The sequence below is a fragment of the Stegostoma tigrinum genome, chromosome 20 (genome assembly GCF_030684315.1).
Source record: "Stegostoma tigrinum isolate sSteTig4 chromosome 20, sSteTig4.hap1, whole genome shotgun sequence".
NCBI lineage: Eukaryota > Metazoa > Chordata > Chondrichthyes > Orectolobiformes > Stegostomatidae > Stegostoma > Stegostoma tigrinum.
The window spans coordinates 55,177,876-55,200,222 of NC_081373.1; the positions used below are offsets into that span (position 1 = coordinate 55,177,876).

Here is a 22,347-nt window from a genome sequence, read left to right on the forward strand (position 1 = left end):
TGCGGTGACCAGAACTGTACACAATACTCCAAGTGCGGTCACACCAGAGTTTTGTACAGTTTCACCATAACCTCTTGGTTCCGAAACTCGATCCCTCTATTAATAAAAGCTAAAACACTGTATGCCTTCTTAACAGCCCTGTCAACCTGGGTGGCAACTTTCAAGGATCTGTGTACATGGACACCGAGATCTCTCTGCTCATCTACACTACTAAGAATCTTACCATTAGCCCAGTACTTTGCCTTCCAGTTACTCCTACCAAAGTGCATCACCTCACACTTGTCTGCATTAAACTCCATTTGCCACCTCTCAGCCCAGCTCTACAGCTTATCTATGTCTCTCTGCAACCTACAGCATCCTTTGTCACTATCCACAACTCCACCAACCTTAGTGTCGTCTGCAAATTTACTAACCCATCCTTCTACGCCCTCATCCAGGTCATTTATAAAATTAACAAACAGCAGTGGTCCCAACACCGACCCTTGCGGTACACCACTAGTAACTGGTCTCCAGGATGAACATTTCCCATCAACTACCACCCTCTGTCTTCTTTCAACAAGCAAATTTACGATCCAAACTGCTATATCTCCCACAATTCTATTCCTCCGCATTTTGTACAATAGCCTATTGTGGGGAATCTTATCGAACGCCTTGCTGAAATCCATATACACCACATCAACTGGTTTACTCTCATCTACCTGTTTGGTCACCTTCTCAAAGGACTCAATAAGGTTTGTGAGGCACAACCTACCCTTCACAAAACCATGCTGACTATCCCTAATCAATTTATTCTTTTCTAGATGATTATAAATCCTATCCCTTATAACCTTTTACAACACTTTACCAACAACTGAGGTAAGGCTCACTGGTCCATAATTACCAGGGTTGTCTCTACTCCCCTTCTTGAACAGGGGAACCACATTTGCTATCCTCCAGTCATCTGGCACTATTCCTGCAGACAATGACGAGTTAAAGATCAATGCCAAAGGCTCAGCAATCTCCTCCCTGGCTTCCCAGAGGATCCTAGGATAAATCCCATCCGGCCCAGGGGACTTATCTATCTTCACCCTCTGTAGGATTTCTAATACCTCTTCCATGTGAACCTCAATCTCACCTAGTCTAGTAGCCTGTATCTCAGTATTCTCCGCGACAACATTGTCGTTTTCTAGAGTGAATACTGTTGAAAAATATTCATTTAGGTCTTCCCCTATCTCATCTGACTCCACACACAACTTACCACTATTATCCTTGATTGGGCCTAATCTTACTTCCGTCATTCTTTTATTCCTTAAGTACCTATAGAAAGCCTTAGGGCTTACCATGATCCTATCCGCCAACAACTTCTCATGTCTCCCCCTGGCCCTTCTGAGCTCTCTCTTTAGGTCTTTCCTGGCTAACTTGTAGCCCTCAAGCACCCTAAATGAGCCTTCACATCTCATCCTAACATAAGCCTTCTTCTTCCTCTTGACCAGAGATTCCACCTCCTTCGTAAACCACGGCTCCTGCACTCTACAGCTTCCTCCCTGCCTGACAGGTACATATTTATCTAGGATACACAGGAGCTTTTCCTTGAATAAGCTCCACATTTCTAATGTGCCCATCCCCTGCAGTTTCCTTCCCCATCCTATGCTCCCTAAATCTTGCCTAATCTCATCATAATTGCCTTTTCCCCTGCTATTACTCTTGTCCAGTGGTATACACCTATCCCTTTCCATCACTAAAGTAAATATAACAGCATTGTGATCGCTATCACCAAAGTACTCACCTACTTCCAAATCTAACAACTGGCCGGGCTCATTGCCCAGTACCAAATCTAATGTGGCTTCATCCCTTGTTGGCCTATCTACATACTGTGTCAGGAAGCCCTCCTGTACACACTGAACAAAAACTGACCCATCTATAGTACTTGAACTATAGTGTTCCCAGTCAATATTTGGAAAGTTGAAGTCCCCCATGACAACTACCCTGTCTCTCTCACTCCTATCGAGAATCGTCTTTGCTATCCTTTCCTCTATATTCTGGAACTATTAGGAGGCCTATAGAAAACTCCCAACAGGGTGACTTCTCCTTTCCTGTTTCTAACCTCAGCCCATACTACCTCAGTTGACGAGTCCCCAAACATGCTTTCTGCACCTGTAGTACTGTCCTTGACCAACAATGCCACACCTCCGCCCCTTTTACCATCTTCTCTGTTCTTACTGAAACATCTAAATCCCGGAACCTGCAACAACCATTCCTGTCCCTGCTCTATCCATATCTCCGAAATGGCCACAACATCGAAGTCCCAGGTACTAACCCATGCTGCAAGTTCACCCACCTTATTCCGGATGCTCCTGGCATTGAAGTAGACACACTTCAAACCACCTTCTTGCTTGCCGGTGCCATCTTGCTTCCATGAAACTTTATTTCGGACCACCCTACTCTCAACTTTTTCTATAGTCGAACTACAATTTTGGTTCCCATCCCCCTGCTGAATTAGTTTAAACCCACCCGAATAGCCTTAGCAAATTTCCCCCCAAGGATATTGGTACCCCTCTGGTTCAGGTGAAGGCCATCTTGCTTGTAGAGGTCCCACCTACCCCAGAAAGAGCCCCAATTATCCAAGAATCCAAAACCCTCCCTCCTGCACCATCCCTGTAGCCATGTGTTCAACTCCTCTCTCTCCCTATTCCTCGCCTCACTCGCACATGGCACGGGCAACAAATCAGAGACAACAACTCTGTTCATCCTAGCTCTCAGCTTCCATCCTAGCTCCCTGAATTTCTGCCTTAAATCCCCATCTCTCTTCCTACCTATGTCGTTGGTGCCAATGTGGACCATGACTTGGGGCTGCTCGCCCTCCCCCTTAAGGATCCCAAAAACACGATCAGAGACATCACGCACCCTATCACCTGGGAGGCAACACACCAACCGTGAGTCTCTCTTGTCCCCACAGAACCTCCTATCTGTCCCCCTAACTATGGTGTCCCCAATGACTACTGCTCTGCTCCTCTTCCCCCTTCCCTTCTGAGCAGCAGGGACAGACTCTGTGCCAGAGACCTGTGCCCCGCTGCTTTCCCCTGGTAAGTTGTCACCCCCAACAGTATCCAAAACGGTATACTTATTGTTGAGGGGAATGGCCACAGGGGATCCCTGCACTGCCTGCCGGTTCCCTTTCCGTCCCCTGACCGTAACCCATCTGCCTTTTTCCTGTACCTGAGGAGTGACTGCCTCCCTGTAACTCCTCTCAATAACCCCTTCTGCCTCCCAAATGATCCGAAGTTCATCCAGCTCCAGCTCCAGTTCCCTAACGCGGTTTTCAAGGAGCTGGAGTTGGGTGCACTTCCCGCAGATGTAGTCAGCAGGGAGACTAGTGGTGAACCTCAGCTCCCACATTCTGCAGGAGGAACATTCAACTGCCCTGACCTCCGTTCCCATTATTCTAAATTCCCAAGACTGTTAAAAAATAAAGAATAAAATATAAACTTGTTCCCTTACCAATAAGGCACACAGAACTGTTTTTTTGGTTAGAGGAGGAGGATGGGTGGGAGACACGACCCGAGTAGTGTTTCGGGCAACACAACCACATATTACCTCACTCACTCACCAGTCCCGTGTCGGCTCCTGCTCAGCGTACCCTCCGCCTATTCACGAGCTAAGCTTTTTGTAGATTCAAAGACAGTGACTCACCGGCTTCCCAACAGGCCCCTGCTCCAAGCTCCCGCTCGTGCTGCTGCTGAACCAGAAATGCTGTGAGGTTAGTTTGGAGGACTTCGCTTTTCACCTTACAATGTAGAGTTGAGATTAAAATCAGATCAGCCATGACCTTATTGAATGGTGGAGTTGGCTTTGAGGGCCGAATAGCCTATTCTTGTTTGTACTGCAGTAGGTGGCCAGGAGAGAGCATTGCTACCTTTGTGGGTCTCTATGCCTATTAGGAGCAAAGCCCTTAAGTTAGTGCCGTCCTTTGTGTCTCCGTCTTTGTCCTCCTCCATCCTCCTCTCCAATTACAGTGAAGTCTCCCAGTTTTCCTGGGATTTACTTCTATGCTGTATCCAGCTCCTCTTCTCCTTCATAGATGACAAAGTGTGGGGCTGGGTGAACACAACAGGCCAAGCAGCATCTCAGGAGCACAAAAGCTGACGTTTCGGGCCTAGACCCTTCATCAGAAAAGGGGGATGGGGAGGAGGGTTCTGAAATAAATAGGGAGAGAGGGGGAGGCGGATCGAGGATGGATAGAGGAGAAGGTAGGTGGAGAGGAGACAGACAGGTCAAAGAGGCGGGGATGGAGCCAGTAATGGTGAGTGTAGGTGGGGAGGTAGGGAGGGGATAGGTCAGTCCAGGGAGGACGGACAGGTTAAGGGGGCGGGATGAGGTTAGTAGGTAGAAAATGGGGTTGCTGCTTGAGGTGTGAGGAGGGTATAGGTGAGAGGACGAACAGGTTAGGGAGGTGGGGATGAGCTAGGCTGGTTTTGGGATGGAGTAGGAGGAGGGGAGATTAGGCCCGAAACGTCAGCTTTTGTGCTCCTGAGATGCTGCTTGGCCTGCTATGTTCATCCAGCCCCACACTTTGTTGTCTTGCATTCTCCAACACCTGCAGTTCCCATTATCACTTCTCCTTCAAACTGCTGGTAATCCCAGCAATGGTCACTTACCCTCACCCTGGTGCTGCTGAGCCTGCAGAGCTGTCAGCCAATCAGATTGTCCAGAAGTTGGTTTAGAGACAGTAGGAACTGCAGATCCTGGAGAATCTGAGATAACAAGGTGTAGAGCTGGAAGAACACAGCAAGCCTAGGAGCATCAGAGGAGCAGGAAGGCTGATGTTTTGAGCCGAAGAAGGGTCTAGGCCCAAAATGTCAGCCTTCCTGCTCCTCTGATGCTGCTTGGCCTGCTGTGTTCATCCAGCTCTACACCATGTTATTTCAGATTGCCCAGAAGCTGTCCAAGGCAGGGCTTCCTATCCCCCTGGGGTAGAGAGCCCACTCTCATCCAGTTTATCCTGCTGCCAGTCTGCCAGTGTAGGAGGGCAGCCAGCTTTCACACTGGCAAGGGAGTGTGTAATCAGTCCCTCTGTAAAATCTCCACAATCAGCTCTGACATATTGCCCTGGATTACTCTGGATCCTGCTGCTTCTCAATATGATCAACCTCTGGGCCATTTGCTGCTGGCCTGGTAGAATATAATTTCAAATCTTGGTACAATGTCTTCAGTATTGACTTGAATTGATCAAAACTGTGGTCTTCCTGTTTGTAGCCTCAGTGCCATGTTCCTGAGGTCAGCCCTGCAAGGGTGCTCTGTGGATTATCATATTTCCTGGGAGACTAAGGCAGTGGTTGTCGACTTTATTGTTGCTGTTCAATTCCCAGTTGCTGTGTTATTAGCATATTTTCAGTTCATTAGGGCAAAGGATTTCACTTAGAAAGTCATAGTCATTTGGAACAACAGGATTTAGGTGAAGGTCTTGAACAAGAATCGACACAGATTCGACACAGAGAACACACCAGGCCAGGCAGCATCGGGGAGTGGGAGAGTTGATGGTTTGAGTCTGAACCCCTCATCAGTCCAGATGCCAGCATCTGCAGTTCTTGCTACCTCTGACTTCAATGAGACATTTTTTTGCAATATTCAGAAATTGATCTCATATTCCACAGTTATCCTGCCCTTTGGTGTTCTTTGTCATTTCCCCTTGATATATAACACTGTGACTCCACAGATCGGTTACAGATATGTCCTGATCATTGATTTCTTCAGCCTTTTGAACATAAGAAAAACTTTTCCCTTTTGCAAGTTCAGTTGAGCAGCTAATTGCAAGCAGCTATCAAACATGTTTGTTATTACTTTTAGCGAGAGGTTACCTTGTTCATCAAAGTTAAAATTGTTCAAAACTTTCTGAAGTCAAATGAGAAAGAAGCAAGCAGGAGATTGGCCCATTACTGCTCATAGAAAAGTGAAAGTATTGATTTATTTTGTCGTGCCTGTTAATGAATTTTTGTCTGATTGTGGAGATTTTAAAGTGTACCCGTTTATCGTCCATGCAACTTTGTAACATCCCCATTATGATCTACTTATTTAACAATGGACAGAATCTTAATAACACCCTTTCAATGAAAGATGATGACAGCCTGTGATAAAGTCCAACCGTATGTAGAATTATCAATGCTTTGCTTCTAGTTACTGTGTTTTATCGGGACACTGTACCTGTTGGTGCCTTTACATCTCACCCCATTGTAACAGGGATATCACTGTTCTGTGCACTCATTTTCTGTTCTGTGCTGGGGAAAATTATTCCCTTAAAAACCCAGGCTCTCCAAGTTTCAGCACATATACCACACATAGGGAAATGGTTGCAGAATGTTTCACTCACTGATAGATGCTATCTGTGGTATAGCAACCTGTTTGTGAGTTCGACGATTGGAAAGCAAGGCTGTCATAGATACATTGACAAGCTGCTGAAGGTATTACTTGGGTTCTCACCATCAAGAAAGAACAGAATTGTCTTTATACTGTGACACACAGCAAAGCTGGACAACTAACATTGGGGGAATACAGTAGTCTCCCACAATTATTAAATCTTAATGTACACAGCCACACTTACTGCTCTTCATAAACAGTAGACCAGAAGTCATAGTCCCCAACTCCTTGCCTGTCACCCTTGTTGCCCCAATTGATATACAAACCCGATTGAGCTGCGCAGTTGATTCTTAAGCCAATGTTTTAGCAACTGGCCACCTGCTATCACCAGGGTATTTCTCGAAGTTATTCCGTGGTAGAGCTGTGGATACATTGCACCTTCTCCCAGTGTCAGAAGATAGGGACAGTTTTCAGCGTGGAGCAGATGGAAGGCAGATGACATTGATGTCCTTGGGCCTAGACCTTGACCAGTGTGATTATGTAATCTCTTCTCACAGAATCCTTACAGTGCAGAAGCAGGCCATTCAGCCTATCGAAACCACACCAACCCTCTGGAGAGCATCCCAACCAGACCCATATCCCTACCCCATTACCCAACATTCCCCATGGCCAATCCACCTAACCTGCAGATCTTTGGATTGAGGGGTGGGGGGGGTGCGGTAGCAGAGGACACACAGACACGGGGAGAATGTACAAACTCCACACAGACAGTCGCCCAAGGATGGAATCAGACCGTGGCTTTGTGAGGCAGCAGTGCTAACCACTGAGAGCTGCTGTGCCATCCTAGCTCTTGTTTATTGGGTGAATATTAACAACAAAGACACTTGTATATATAATGTGTCTCTAAATGATGGAACGTGCTAAGCTAGTTTACTGCAGCAAGATCAAACAGAATTTGACACTGAACCACATAAAACGCTATTAGGAGAGGTGACCAGAAAGCTTCATCATAGAACTAGGTTCTGGGCAGCACCTTAGAGGAGGTGAGAAAGGCAGCTTACAGAGTAATCTCTTCAAACCAACCTGCTACAGACAGAGTTCTCCAATCATGTGAAACAAAGCTGGCATTTCAGACAATATTTGTGCCCCATTAAAAAATCCATGAATGTCAATCAGTGCAGTCTCTGGGTTAAAGGTAAGATTTTGGGTGCCCTTCCAAATTTAACATTTTGTGCAGAAGGACATCAAGCACCACTATCTCCTCCCACCAGCCAAGTGTGACATTTTACAATAGTCACAAAGTATTTCCAACTCCTGCAACACTCCACTTCACACTTTAGCCCCAGTTGAGGAATTTCTAAACATAGGCTCTTAAATGGTTAACAACAAATTCCTGCCTGCATCATTCTATTGTTAAATTAATTTGTGCGATAAATCATCTAACACACAGCACCTCAATAACAACAAACAAAGTTGGCTCAGAGATAGTAAGAACTGCAGATGCTGGAGAATCAGAGATAACAAGGTGTGGAGCCGGATGAACATAGCAGGCCAAGCAGCATCAGAGGAGCAAGAAAACTGACGTTTCGGGTCTGGACCCTTCTTCAGAAATGGGGGTGAGAAGGGGGCTCTGAACTAAATAGAGAGAGGGGAGGTGATGACAGAAGGTGGATAGTGGAGCAGATAGATGGAGAGAAGACAGACAGGTCAAGGAGGCAGGGATGCAGCTAATTGGTGAGTGTAAGTAGGGAGTTGGGATGGGCGTTGGTCAGTGAAGAGGGAGGAGCAGATAGGTGGGGGAGAAGACGGACAGGTTAAGGATGCAGGGACGAGGTGGGGTGGTCTTGGGATGAGGTTGGGGCTGGGAGGTTTTGAAGCTTGTAGAGTCCACATTGAGACCATTGGACCGCAGGGTTCCCAGGCGGAATATGAAGTGCTCTTCCTGCAAGCTTCGGGTGGCATCGTTGTGGCACCGCAGGAGGCCCAGGATGGACATGTCATCCAAGGAGTGGGAAGGGGAGTTGAAATGGTTTGCGACTGGGAGGTGCAGTTGTTTGTCACGAACCGAGCATAGGTATTCCACAAAGTAGTCCCCAAGCCTCTGCTTGGTCACCTCAGTGTACAGGAGGTCACATCAGGAACAGTGGCTACAGTATACCACATCAGCAGATGTGCAAGTGAACATCTATTTAATGTGGAAGGTTAGTTTGGGGCCTGGGATGGAGGTGAGGGGGGAGGTGTAGCACTTCCTGCGGTTGCAGGGAAAGGTGCTGGGGGAGGGTGGTGGAGCTAGTGCGGTGTGTGGAGCAGACAAGGGATTTACAGGGAAAGTGGTCCAGAAGGCAGACAAGGGTGGGGAGGGAAATATATCCTTCACAGTGGGGTCAGATTGCAGACGACGGAAGTGGTGGAGAATGATGCGTTAAATCCGGAGGTAAGGCATTTGATAAGGTTCCCCATGGCAGGCTGATGGAGAAAGTGAAGTCACATGGGGTCCAGGGTGTGCTAGCTAGATGGATAAAAAACTGGCTGGGCAACAGGAAGCAGAGGGTAGTAGTAGAAGGGAGTTTCACAAATTGGAGACCTGTAACCATTGGTGTTCCACAGGGATCTGTGCTGGGACCACTGTTGTTTGTGATATATGTAAATGATTTGGAGGAAGGTGTAGGTGGTCTGATCAGCAAGTTTGCTGATGACACTAAGATTGGTGGAGTAGCTGACAGTGAAGGGGACTGTCAGAAATTACAGCAGAATATAGATAGACTGGAGAGTTGGGCAGATAAATGGCAGATGGAGTTATCCAGGCAAATGCGAGGTGATGCATTTTGGAAGATCAAATTCAAGGGCGAACTATGCCGTAAATGGAAAAGCCCTAGGGAAAATTGATGAACAGAGAGATCTGGGTGTTCAGGTCCAATGTTCCCTGAAGGTGACAATGCAGGTCAATAGGGTGGTCAAGAAGGCATATGGCGTGCTTTCCTTCATTGGGCGGGGTATTGAGTACAAGAGTTGGCAGGTCATGTTGCAGTTGTACAGGACTTTGGTTCGGCCACATTTGGAGTACTGTGTACAGTTCTGGTCGCCACATTACCAAAAGGATGTGGATGCTTTGGAGAGGGTGCAGAGGAGGTTCACCAGGATGTTGCCTGGTAAGGAGGGTGCTAGCTGTGAAGAGAGGTTGAGTAGGTTAGGATTATTTTCATTAGAAAGGCAGAGATTGAGGGGTGACCTGATTGAGGTCTACAAAATCATCAGGGGTACAGACAGGGTGGATAGCAAAAAGCTTTTTCCCAGAGTGGGGGACTCAATTACTAGGGGTCATAAGTTCAAAGTGAGAGGAGGAATGTTTAATGGAGATATGCGTGGAAAGTTCTCTACACAGAGGGTGGTGGGTACTGGAACGCGTTGCCAGCAGAGGTGGTAGACACAGACACGTTAGCATTTTTTAAGATATATTTGGACAGGTACATGGGTGGGTGGGGAGCAAATGGACACAGACCGTTAGAAAATAGATGACAAGTTAGACAGAGGATCTTGATCGGCGCAGACTTGGAGGGCTGAAGGGCCTGTTCCTGTGCTGTAGGTTTCTTTGCTTGTTTGTTTCTTTTCTTTGTCAATGGGGTGATATGTGAGGTCAAGGGGGATTCTGTCTTTGCTCACAAGCTTCAAAATTTCCCCACCCCTGACCTCATCCTGAGTTCAGCCCATCTCATCCCTGCCTCCTTGGCCCGTCTGCCTCCCCTCCCACCTACCCATCCCTCCATTCTCACTGACCAACCCCCATCCCAACTCCCGACCTACTCTCACCTGTACTGGGTCCATCCCTGCCTCCTTGACCTGTCCAACTTCTTTCCACCTATCTACTCCTCTATCCACCTTCTATCATTGCCTCCCCCCCTCTCTATTTATGTCAGAGCCCCCTCCGCTCCCCCATTTCTGAAGAGGGGTCCAGGCCCAAAACATCAGCTTTCCTGCTCCTCTGATGCTACTTGACTAGTTTGTTTAGTTATTTAGATTTACTTCCACTTACTTATTACAGTTATGGTCAGATGTATTGTTTGTACATGTTAAAATTTTCAGCTTGTACCTGAGATTTTCCATACAGGCCTGATAGCAGTTTCCTGCAGGGAGAGAGCATGAAGCCTATATGGACCATTTTGACAAGCAGCAGCTCACTATTGTAATTTATTTCGCTCGATCCTGGCTGATTGTCTCCAAGGAATTTGCCACAGGATGGCAGTATTGTAGCAGTTACTTGACACGGACTTGCCTTTTGCTGAGTTTTTCACTGAAAGAGGGCAGAAAAAGGCTTGGTTCAACTGCACAAATCTATAATGAAATACTGCGATCGGCATTAAATCGTTGTTTTGTTAAATCAGGTGCTGCAAATGCGCAAAGAACTCCAGGAAATGGGAGAACAGGAGCCAGTTTGCACAGACAATGGGTACTAAACCTCAGAATAAAAGAGCAGCAGTTGGCTCAGACTTGGCAAGGCCGAACACAACAAAATTGATAGCATTTGCCATCATTTCCCAGGGCCTGCATCTAGCAGCAGCTTCTGGTGTTCACAGTAACGCAGGTGAACCCAGAGATCCAGCAGATCCAAGAGTCAATGTCAGTTGGTTGCTGGTCATCCACAGGGTGCAATGTTCAAGGTGCCCAGATGGAAATCTGGAATCATCCGAAGGAATAAGAGCTGGCCTTACTATTAAAACATTGAAAATGTTGTCCCTTTGTTGATTGGGTTTACCCTGGTTTAACATGCTAAATTCGTCATTGTATAGTCAAACATCACGAAAACAGACGCTTCCATCACACTCATCCAAACCAACCAGACATCTGAATCACCAGCCCACTCTCACCCACTCGCTTCCCTGCTCTCACAGTCTCTCCCTCCCACCCTCACTGTCACTCCCTCCTGCCCTCACTGTCACTCCCTCCCGCCCTCACTGTCACTCCCTCCCGCTCTCACTGTCACTCCCTCCCGCTCTCACTGTCACTCCCTCCCGCTCTCACCGTCACTGCCTCCCGCTCTCACCGTCACTCCCTCCCGCTCTCACCGTCACTGCCTCCCGCTCTCACCGTCACTCCCTCCCGCCCTCACCGTCACTCCCTCCCGCCCTCACCGTCACTCCCTCCCGCTCTCACCGTCACTCCCTCCCGCTCTCACCGTCACTCCCTCCTGCTCTCACCGTCACTCCCTCCCGCCCTCACCGTCACTCCCTCCCGCCCTCACCGTCACTCCCTCCCGCTCTCACCGTCACTCCCTCCCGCTCTCACCGTCACTCCCTCCCGCTCTCACCGTCACTCCCTCCCGCCCTCACCGTCACTCCCTCCCGCCCTCACCGTCATTCCCTCCCGCCCTCACCGTCACTCACTCCCGCTCTCACCGTCACTCCCTCCCGCTCTCACCGTCACTCCCTCCCGCTCTCACCGTCACTCCCTCCCGCTCTCACCGTCACTCCCTCCCGCTCTCACCGTCACTCCCTCCCGCTCTCACCGTCACTCCCTCCTGCTCTCACCGTCACTCCCTCCCGCCCTCACTGTCACTCCCTCCCGCTCTCACCGTCACTCCCTCCTGCTCTCACCATCACTCCCTCCCACTCTCAGCATCTCACCCTCCAGCTCTCGCCATCATTCCCTCCTGGTCTCACCGTCACTCCCTCCCAGTCTCACCATCACTCCCTCCCGCTCTCACCGTCTCTCCCTCCCGCTCTCACCGTCACTCCCTCCTGCTCTCACCGTCACTCCCTCCCGCTCTCACCGTCACTCCGTCCCACTCTCACCGTCTCACCCTCCAGCTCTCGCCATCATTCCCTCCTGGTCTCACCGTCACTCCCTCCCACTCTCACCGTCTCTCCCTTCCACTCTCACCGTCACTCCCTCCCGTTCTCACCATCCCTCCCTCCCGCTCTCACCGTCTCTCACTCCCGCTCTCACTGTCTCTCCCTCCCGGTCTCAACCCCTCACTTCCCCGCTCTCATCCCCTCACTTCCCTGCTCTCACTCCCGCACTTCCCTGCTCTCACCCCATCACATTCCCACTCTCACCGTCACACCCTCCCACTCTCACCATCTCTCCCTCCTGCTCTCTCCCCCTGTCTTCCCCACCCTCACTGTCACTGCCCAGCCTACTTAGCCACTTCTATAACTCAAACCCTCCAATCTCAGCAACATCCCTGTACATTTTTTCTGAACCCTTTATGAGTAGGACAGGTTTAGAGGGATCAGGGCAAAATACTGGCAAATGGGACCAGATTAATTGAGGCTATCTGGCTGTGATATCACGTGGAGTGAATCGAATTGGCTGAAGGCTGGTATCTGTAACGCTGGGGACCTGTAATGCTGGGGACCTGTGATGTTGGGGACCTGTAATGCTGGGGACGTGTGATGCTGGGGACCTGTGATTCTGGGGACCTGTGATGTTGAGTGTCACAGATGAAGGACAGGGTTAATGTAGATAGAATTATGGATTTTTTTTACCAAACACAATGAATAGAACATGGAGCAGAGACCGCAGTGTCCTATAGGAAGGAAGATTTTCAAAGGACACATATCAAAAGAGTGTTAGAAATAAATACTTGGTTTGAAAGGCTAGGTACACAAGGCTAATGGGCTGAAAAGCCTCCCTTATTGCTGTGATTTTTATGATCTGGTGCTCACATGCTCAATCAACCAAGTATTGTTGATTATTAGGGACTTTGGAACTCACTTCTGAAAACAAAGGCTGCAGAGTATTCTGACATTAAATACAATGATTAATTTAACATACCCTTTAAATAAATTAAGAAGGTGTAACATCACATTTTTATTTGCTACGTAAAATGATGCTCCAAGATCACATATAGCTCCACATATATCTACAACACTCACAGGTAAACTCAATAATATTAATATTTAACAATCAAGGGGTAACCAAAGAGGGGGAGGGGTGTAGTTTTATCATTTCTAACCATTGGTCCCATCTGTCTCTCTCTCTCTCTCTCTGGTAAGGAATTACTATGAGGTGTTTATTTTTCACCAAGACTGGAAGTGCACAAGATAACACAGTAAAAAGACTCTGCACAACATCAACAGTTAGAGGAGGAACTTATCACAATGAAAGACATTTTCACAAATTGACTGAGAAACGAGATGACCCATCCAGTGGTCGAGCCAGTTTCAGATTTCATAGTTCCTGAATTTCCGGAGCAGTTCTGAGGGAGAGTCTGCTGACCAGCGGAAAATGTAATGGCAGTGGTTCACGTTGGAAAAGCCTGGAAGAAAACAGATATCAAACAGGTCGGGATGTGGTTCCCCAGCGGCGTTGCTCATAGCGAGTCACAGGACATTCCACTGTGAATTGGCATGTCTGTACCAGGGGGTGGGGGTAAAATGTTCCATTGAGTACCTGCGCTGCATACATTACATGACGTACAAGACTTTAACATGTTATAAATGTTTAAACAGTTTGGACTCAATAGCGGGTTCAATAGCTTTAGGGCTTGACCTCTCCCATGTCCTTACCCGCACCCACAAACACCAGGCCTTGTTATCACATGTTCTGAGGAAGGGTCACCATTCCCAAAATGTTAACTCTGTTTTTTCCTTCACAGATGCTGCCAGATTTGCTGAGTTTTTCCAGCAATTCCTATTTTTTGTCCATGTTATCACATAGTCTGCAATTACATAGAACCAACTGTTAGCCACTTACAGCCCCTAGTATTAGCTATTCATGCTCCTAGCCAGACTGTCATCTACTCCTTTTGTTTGTCCAACTGTTCTTCTCTCTCCTTAGGCTCTATCCTCAGCTATCATTTACTCCTTATCCCTTTCCTCTATCCTAGTGTCTATGTATAAACGGACACTTTCCCAGCTACCATCCGTTCTGAGGAAGGGTCATTCGACCCAGAACATGAACTAATTTCTTGCCACAGATGCCTCCAGACCTGGTCTGCTCCAATGTAACAATAGTACCCAGATTGTAGCACATAGTTCATCGATCATAGGTCATCATAGGATCCCTACAGTGTGGAAACAGGCCCTTCGGCCCAACAAGTCCACAACAACCTTCACAGCACCCACCCTGAACCCAAATGGGCAATTTTCCATGGCACCTAACCTGCACATCTTTGGGCTGTGGGAGGAAACCAGAGCACCTGGAGGAAACCCACGCAGAGAATATGCAAACTCCACACAGACAGTCACCCATGGGTGGAATCGAACCCAGGTCCCTGGCGCTGTGAAGCAGCAGTGCTATCCACTGAGCCACCATGCTAACCATCTCTTTGGGATTTTTGTTTCCACTTTGTTCATTCATGTGATGAAGGTGTCACTGACCAGGCAGCATTTATTGCCCATCCCTAATTGCCCAGAAGGCACATTGCTGTGGGTCTGGAGTCAGACCGGGTAAGGACGGCAGTTTCCTTCCCTAAAAGACATTAGTGAACCAGGTAGGATTTCCCCAACAATTGGCAAATGGATTCATGATCATCATTAGACTCGTAATTCAAACTCCCAACATTTGCTGTGGTGGGATTCGAAACTGGGTCCCTGGGATGCTATCTGGGTCCCTCCAGCAATAGTACCACTAGGTCATCACCTCCCTATAAATAAAAGGACAGATCCCATTCACAAACATTGACCATCCTTAGCTGCTGCCAATCAGCTATTTATAACCTAAGTAAACACTGGGTGAACCGTGATTATATAAATTCAATGAGCTTTTCACCTCATGGTCATGATTAATCCTCTATGCTGGCTGGAATATAAAGGTCTATTGATTTCAAGCATATTGAAGGTATATTTCTTCCAGTGTGTATTCTCACATTGGTCTGTAAAACTGGTTGCTTCAGTTTTGCGCCATTTTATATCAGGAACGTGCTGAAATATTTATAGCCCTCACTTTTACTTCATGTCTCCAGCCCCTGTTAAGTTGTCATTTCCACAGCATTTACATTCTGCTTAAATTTTTAAAAATAAAAGTTAGTCCTTAGTACTCACACTGAGAGGAGAGGCTTTCGGAACAACTTGGGTCTTCACTAGCCATTTTTTTCTCTTCGATCCCAGCACCAGCCTGTTCCTTATTGTCCTGAGACACTGGAGTCCATTCCTCCTCTGCTTGCTCTCTCCGTTCCCCTGTCTGGGTCGAGCTCTCTGGATGTACAAATGGTGCCTCCAGCATTGGCTCCTTCTTCCCTCTCACAGCCCAGTGCATGGACTAGGAAACACAAGGGATGTCAAGGCGGTAACGTTTCACCAACTTCTGCTCAGGTCACAACTTTTACATTCATGTCCTTCATGTGGGGTTTTTTTATTTTTTTATTTTGCAATTATACAGATCTTGCCCCTGAAACTCTGAAAACTGCAGCACAGTATTTGAAATGAAGGGTAAACACGGTGAATTGTCACACAGGAGGCAGTCTTTCACACAACATCCATTGATCCAGATCTGGGAGTGAAGGTTAGTCTGCCCTGCATGCTATTCTATTTGTTAATCAACTTGGACCTTCCTCAGCAATGCAAAACGTATCTTATGGGTGGGAGGGTAGAGAGATTTTAAATCTGAATGCAAAGTCCACTTCAACAATAAAACTTCCCACATGTGAATTGTTGCTATGTTAGCCTCGAGCAGTTAAACACTCCGTGATTAGCTGTCCAAGAGACCCCCTATCCAGAGCCAGTGCTTTAGAAACTGATTGGTTATTTTGGGCGTGCCTGGTGTTCACTGTAAAGGTCAGGGTGCATTCTCAAGGCATTCATCCCACAAAGAACAGAAACATTGATGGATTTCCCACAAAGATTATCACGTTCACATTAAACACCGACACCTGTCTGTCTCACACATCGATCAACTCAACCAGCACACAGCACGCCGTCACACTCACACCGACTCACACTCACACCGACTCACATGGACACACTCGCACCGACACACACCATCACACTCACAACGACACACATGATCACACAGACATACACCATCACACTCACACCGACACACACCATCACACTCACAAACGGACACACTCACACAGACATACACCGTCACACTCACACCAACGCACACCATCATACTCACACCGACTCACACTGACACTCACACCATCACACACCGTCACACTCACACCATCACACACCGTCACACTCACACAGACACACACCGTCACACTCACGCTGACACTCACACCAACACACACCGTCACACTCACACCGACTCACACTGACACACTCACACTGTCACAATCACACTGACACACTCGCACTGACACACGCACACTGACACACACTAACACATTCACATGACACACTCACACTGACACACGTACACCTATATACACACTGACACACACCTTCACACTCACACGGTGACACACATCGACACACTCGCATGGTGGCACACACTGACACACTCACACTAACACAGACCAACACTGTCACACTGACACACTCACACCGACACACACCATCACACTCACACCGTTATACTCATGCCAACACACGCACACTGACACAATCACACCGACACGCTCAGCATGTCTGTACTAATTCTGTGGCTAAAGCTAATCTTCTGCCTTTTCCCCATGTCCCTATATACCATTTCTATCCAAATACCCACCCGAGGCCGCTCTTGAATGCCTCAAATGAAGCGGCCTCCACCACATTTGCAGGCAGTGCATTCCACACCTTAACTACTCACTGTGTGACAAACAGCTTTTCCACACCAGCCTTGCTTTGTTCTTCCATCACTTTGAATCCACGTCTCTCTTGTTCTTGTTCCCTTTTACCAGCGAGAATAGTCTCTCCCCATCCAGCCCCCTCATGATTTTATCTTCACCCACACTAAATTGCATGAGGTACAGAACAATAGCTCCACACTCAAAAACATTAAAAAAGGGAGTTATTCTAAATGTGATCAAGTAAACATTACAGATCCTTATCCAATACCTTTTTGATTAATATTACAGTCTTTGCTGGATAAACCATTTGTTGTGAAACATTTCAACTTTGAAAGAGCTTGTGCTGTTGTTTCATTCACCCGTTACTTTTAATTTATAATCTTCATTCTAGTTTACAGTTTCAGTTCTGCAGGAATATGGACAATGATACACTGATGTAAGTTGTTGATCTTCTAACTTTATTCCTTTATTCTCCTGGTTTATATTAAGAAGGACTTCAATGTTAATTACTGCCTTATTTCTTTATTTTTCTACTAATTTTATAAAGGTAACACTTGAATTTTTAATCTTTGTTTATTTTATTACATTGCACCTAAGTACCTTTGTACTTAAGATGTGCGCAATATTGTACATTTTTCACTGTACCCCTGTACCTGAGTAGACAATAAATTCTAAATCTAAATTAGCCTGGGGGGGAACAAGGATTTTGAAAAATATATATTTATTTATAATGCTCTCCTTCACTACTGTCTGTTCTTTCTCCCTGCAGTTCCAGTGTAAGAAACACAAAGAATAATGCTCAAAGGAATCTTAATGTAAATCTTTTTGAAAGATAGGGGTCTGGTTTAGTGCCACACTACCTAAGTAAATGCCCTTCCAGTCTCCAAATTCACCATCACTGATAGCAGAAGATTTCACCCTGACTTCTACATTGCTGTATCGTCTAATGAGAATAGTGAAATATCAGCCTGCACACACACACACACACACAAACACACACACATACACACACACACACATACACAGGCACACACACACATGTACCCATGCACACGTACGCATGGACTCTCACACAAGCATGCACACACACGCACACACGTACGCATACACACATACATATACACACACACATGCACACGTACACACGGACTCTCACACAAGCATGCACACGCACACACACATGCACAACATGACAAATGTAAAACCCAGCAGACTGAAAACACCGGCCATTCACAAGGAACAGAAGATATGTATGGAGAAACCGAATCAATGGCAGGGTGAAGCAAGCTCCCAAAACAAACACAGTTTTTCCATGCAAGTTCCTTTTAAAAGGGGTATGTGACCAAATATTGAAGTTCAAAGTCCTGATTTCAAATAATAATGTAAACAGCAGGTTATGTTAGACTAGGTATTAACAGGACTAAATAATTAGTTACCTCAAAATAAAGGCACCTCTAGGCAGCATTGACCACATCAGATTGAATATCATATCAAATCTGAAAGAAGGTAGGGTCCAAGTATTAAACTTAAATACGGGCCGTGATTTTGGCACAGACGCTGAGCTAGCTGAAGTAACCTGGCACATTTATTCAAGAGACCGATCACTGAGAAACAGAGGTAGAGATTTAAAGCAATATTTCAGAATTCTCAGAATAAATACATTCCTCCTGTAAAGAAGAATTCTAAGGAGAGCACCCACTATCCGGGATTAACTGAAGGAGTTAGGGAAAGCATCAAAATTAAGAGAAAAAGCTTATAATTGTGCAAAGATGCAAGGCAGGTAAGATTTTCAGAATATAAAGAATGGCAGAGAATGATGAAGAGGTTAATCAATAAAATAAATCAGACAATGAGATGAAACTAGCTCAGAATTCAAACAGACACAGTAGCTGTACCAACAGGCATTTACAAATGAAAATAGTAAATAAAGCAAGTGTCCACAGAGTGAGAACGTAAAGTTAATCACAAGAATTAGGAAATGGTGGATGAAATTAACAAATATTTTGCTTTTGTCTTCATCATAGAGGATACAAAAAGCATTCTAGTAATAGTGGCAATTCAGGAAGTGGGAAGGAGCGAGGAACTTGGTGAAATCATAATCACAAGGGAAATAGGACTGAACAAACTGATGGAGATGTGGGCCAATAAGTCTCTGGCTCCTGATGGACTTCACTCCTGGGTTTTAAAAGTGGTGGCTCATGAGGTAGTAGATGCTTTGCTTTTGATTTTCCAAAATTCACTAGATTCTGGATAGATTGCGTCAGACTAGACAGCTGTCAATTTTACAAGAGAGGAAACTACAGGCCATTTGGCTTGAATTCTGATAAGGGGAATGCATTGGAATTGATTGTTAAGATGCTTATAACTGTGCACTTTGAGCATCTCAAAGGAATTGAAAAAATCTGCATTGTTTTGTGTTGGGTAAATTGTATTTAACCAATCTTTTGGCATTCCTGAAGGAACAACATGCACACTGGATAAAAGGCTTCCTGTAGATATACTGCACTTAGATTTCCAGAAGGAAATTTGACAAAATATCAATTAAAAGAAGTTATTGCACAAATTAGGAGAGTATGGTTCGGTGGGTAACATATTAACATGAACTGAGGATTGGGGTTAGCTGGCGGAAAACAGAGTTTGAATAAATGGTTTCTTGACTGATTGACAAGATATAACGAGGTGAGTCCCGCTGGACTCTCTTCTAGAGCATCAACTTTTTACAATTTATATCAGCGACTTAGGTGAGGGGAGCAGTGGCATGGTAACTAAATTTGCAGATGACATACGATAGGTAGGAAAATATGTTGCTAAAAGGACAGAGGTTGTGGGTGGGTATAGGTAGGTTGAGTGAGTAGGCCAAAATATTGCAGATGATTTGTAACATGGAAACAGTGAAATTGTTCACATTAGCAGGAAAGAAATTAAAAAGAGTGTTCCCTAAAGAGAGAATGACTGCAAAATTCCAAGGTGCAGAAGGATCAAAGTTAGTGTACAGCAAGTGACTAAGAAGGCTAATGGATGCTATCCTTCATTATGCAAGGAATTGTACGTAAAAGTAAGCACATTATGCTTCAGTTGTATAGGGCGATGGTGGTGCCACATCTTGAACACTGTGCGCAGTTTTGGTCTCCTCATTTTAGGAAAGTGTAAATGTGTTGAAGGAGGTTTTTACAGCACACAAAGAGCTAAGTGCACACATTAAATTAGCAAATGCATCCTTCTCCAAAATAATAGAAAAATCTGTGGAGAGAAAGTAGAGTTAATCTTTCAGAATGAAGAAGGGTCACTAGACCTGAAACATTAACACAGCTTTCTCTCCACAGATCCTGCCAGACCTGCTGAGGTTTTCCAGCAACTTGTGTTTTTATTATTCTAGATCAACATTGTCTGACTGTGCATTTCGAATGGGAAATCAGGGCTTAATCCATAAGCTACACACCATTCTAACAGTATCACTCAGTGTCTCCCACTGCTGAAATGGAATCACTATCCTGCTGCGACACCATTGGTCATAACGGGAGCGCCTCTCTTCATTGGTCAAGGTCTCTTTCGCTTGTTGCAGTTTCTGAAATTGCTCCACTGGATTGGGGAGAGAGAGAGAGAGAGAGAGAGAGAACAAAGCTCACTTAATGAAGCTGGTAGAACATGGAACTTTAACCTGTACAGTGCACATATTTATTGCTCATTGAGAAAGCATCCCCCTGCACTATTCACTGATAGGATCAGAACTTATTTCTGGCTGTAGCTTGCTGAAGGGTCCAAATGTGAATGTTGATGTAAACTCACCATTCTGACTTAGAAATATATTGCTGTTCCTTCACTGTCACTTGATCAAAATCCTGCAATACCCTCCATAAGGACATGTCAGTCTATGAAAAGTACATGGGCTGCAGCAGTTCAAGAAGGCAGTTCACCACCACCACCTCAATGGGGTAACTAGGGACGGGCAATAAATGCTGCCCAGCCAATGGTGCCCGCATCCCTTCAGTGGATAAAGAAAATAGAATCTCTACCACTGGACAAGCCAATGAGGTTCACTGAGAACACCTTCACTTAACCAAGCATCACAAAATTGGAAAATAGACACAGTACAGAAAGGCCATTTGGACCATCATAACTCATCAGGTTTTGCCTCTGTTATCCCAGCTTTTTCAGAGCACGATTCGAAGTGTGGATCACCCTTGCCTGAAGCTGTTCATAAGTTTCCCATCACCAGTCCTGAGCCTGGGTCACCTGGGAATTAATATGTTGACTAGCACATGGAATCAGTATTGGGTACACCATGAAATAATGCTTTATGAGAGACATAGAAATAAGGAGCATTTGGCTCTTCAAGCCTGATTTGACTTTCAATGTGACCATGAACTCTATCTCACTCCCCATCCCCCTTGATGCCTTCAAAATCTAAACGTCTGTCTTTTTCTCTCCTTTGAATGCATTCAATGACTCGGCCTCTATAACTGTCTGTGGAAGAGAATTCCACAGGTTCACTAACTTCTGTATGAAGAATTATTTTCATATCTCAGTCCTAAATAGTCTCCTCCATACCCTAAGACTGGGTCCCATAAGTGTAGACCTCCCTACCAGGAAAACATCCCCCTCGAATTAGTCTTGCAGCACTGTTGGAATTTTATTCTTTTCAATCACACCTACTCGCACCCTTCAAAACTTTAGTGAATTTAAGCCAAGCCAAGTCAAACCAATCTCTCCTCATGGGACAGTCCTGCCATCACTAGCATCACCACTGTGGTCCTCCACTCTGTAACCTGCTACAGCCTTTCTTAGGTAGGGAGACAAAACTCCAGGTATGGTCTCGCCCAAGTCCCTAAATAACAGCAGTAAAACATCCCTTTTTCTAAACTCATATTTATCCATACCTTTTATATCGTTCTGTAAGACGCTCTCTCTACCATGTCTTTTCTAAGTTAAGAAGCCTCCTAACAGCCTGATTCTAATGCAGGGCAAGTGTTTGGATTTTGACTCAGTTACAAAATAGCCTCTCATTTTCTGTTCACTCAATGCCACAGATCAAGTCTTGTGGTCCCTGGGCTTGAATAATTCCAATAAAGCTTTGTGATTAAAACCAAAAGATAAATCTTCAAGCTGCCTCGGCTAGGCTCAAAGAATGGTTAGAGAAACAACTGGGATGGTTACAGTAACAACTGAGATGGTTGGAGTAATAATTTGGATGGTTGGAGTAATAATTGGGATGGTTAAAGTAACAACTGAAATAGTGAGAGAAACAACCAGGATGGTTACAGTAATAATTGGGATGGTTAGAGTAACACCTGAGGAGAAAGCAAACAAGCACTGGCCATTCAGCCCCTTGACCTGGCCCTGCTGTTGAATTAACTCGTAGA

The 22,347-nt window shown here is 45.8% G+C and overlaps 1 protein-coding gene across 1 annotated transcript in view; it reads right to left on the reverse strand.

Moving 5' to 3' along the window:
* Positions 1-13,113: 13,113 nt before the first annotated feature.
* The window catches only part of dnajc12 (DnaJ (Hsp40) homolog, subfamily C, member 12), a 35,477-nt gene continuing 26,243 nt past the window's right edge, over positions 13,114-22,347 (reverse strand). Inside the window, exons 3-5 of the mRNA XM_048550887.2 lie at positions 20,427-20,566; positions 15,312-15,528; positions 13,114-13,585 (exon numbers count right to left, since the gene is read on the reverse strand). Coding sequence (XP_048406844.1) covers positions 13,491-13,585; positions 15,312-15,528; positions 20,427-20,566 — 452 coding nt within the window. The 3' untranslated portion in view covers positions 13,114-13,490. The remainder of the gene's footprint in view (positions 13,586-15,311; positions 15,529-20,426; positions 20,567-22,347) is intronic.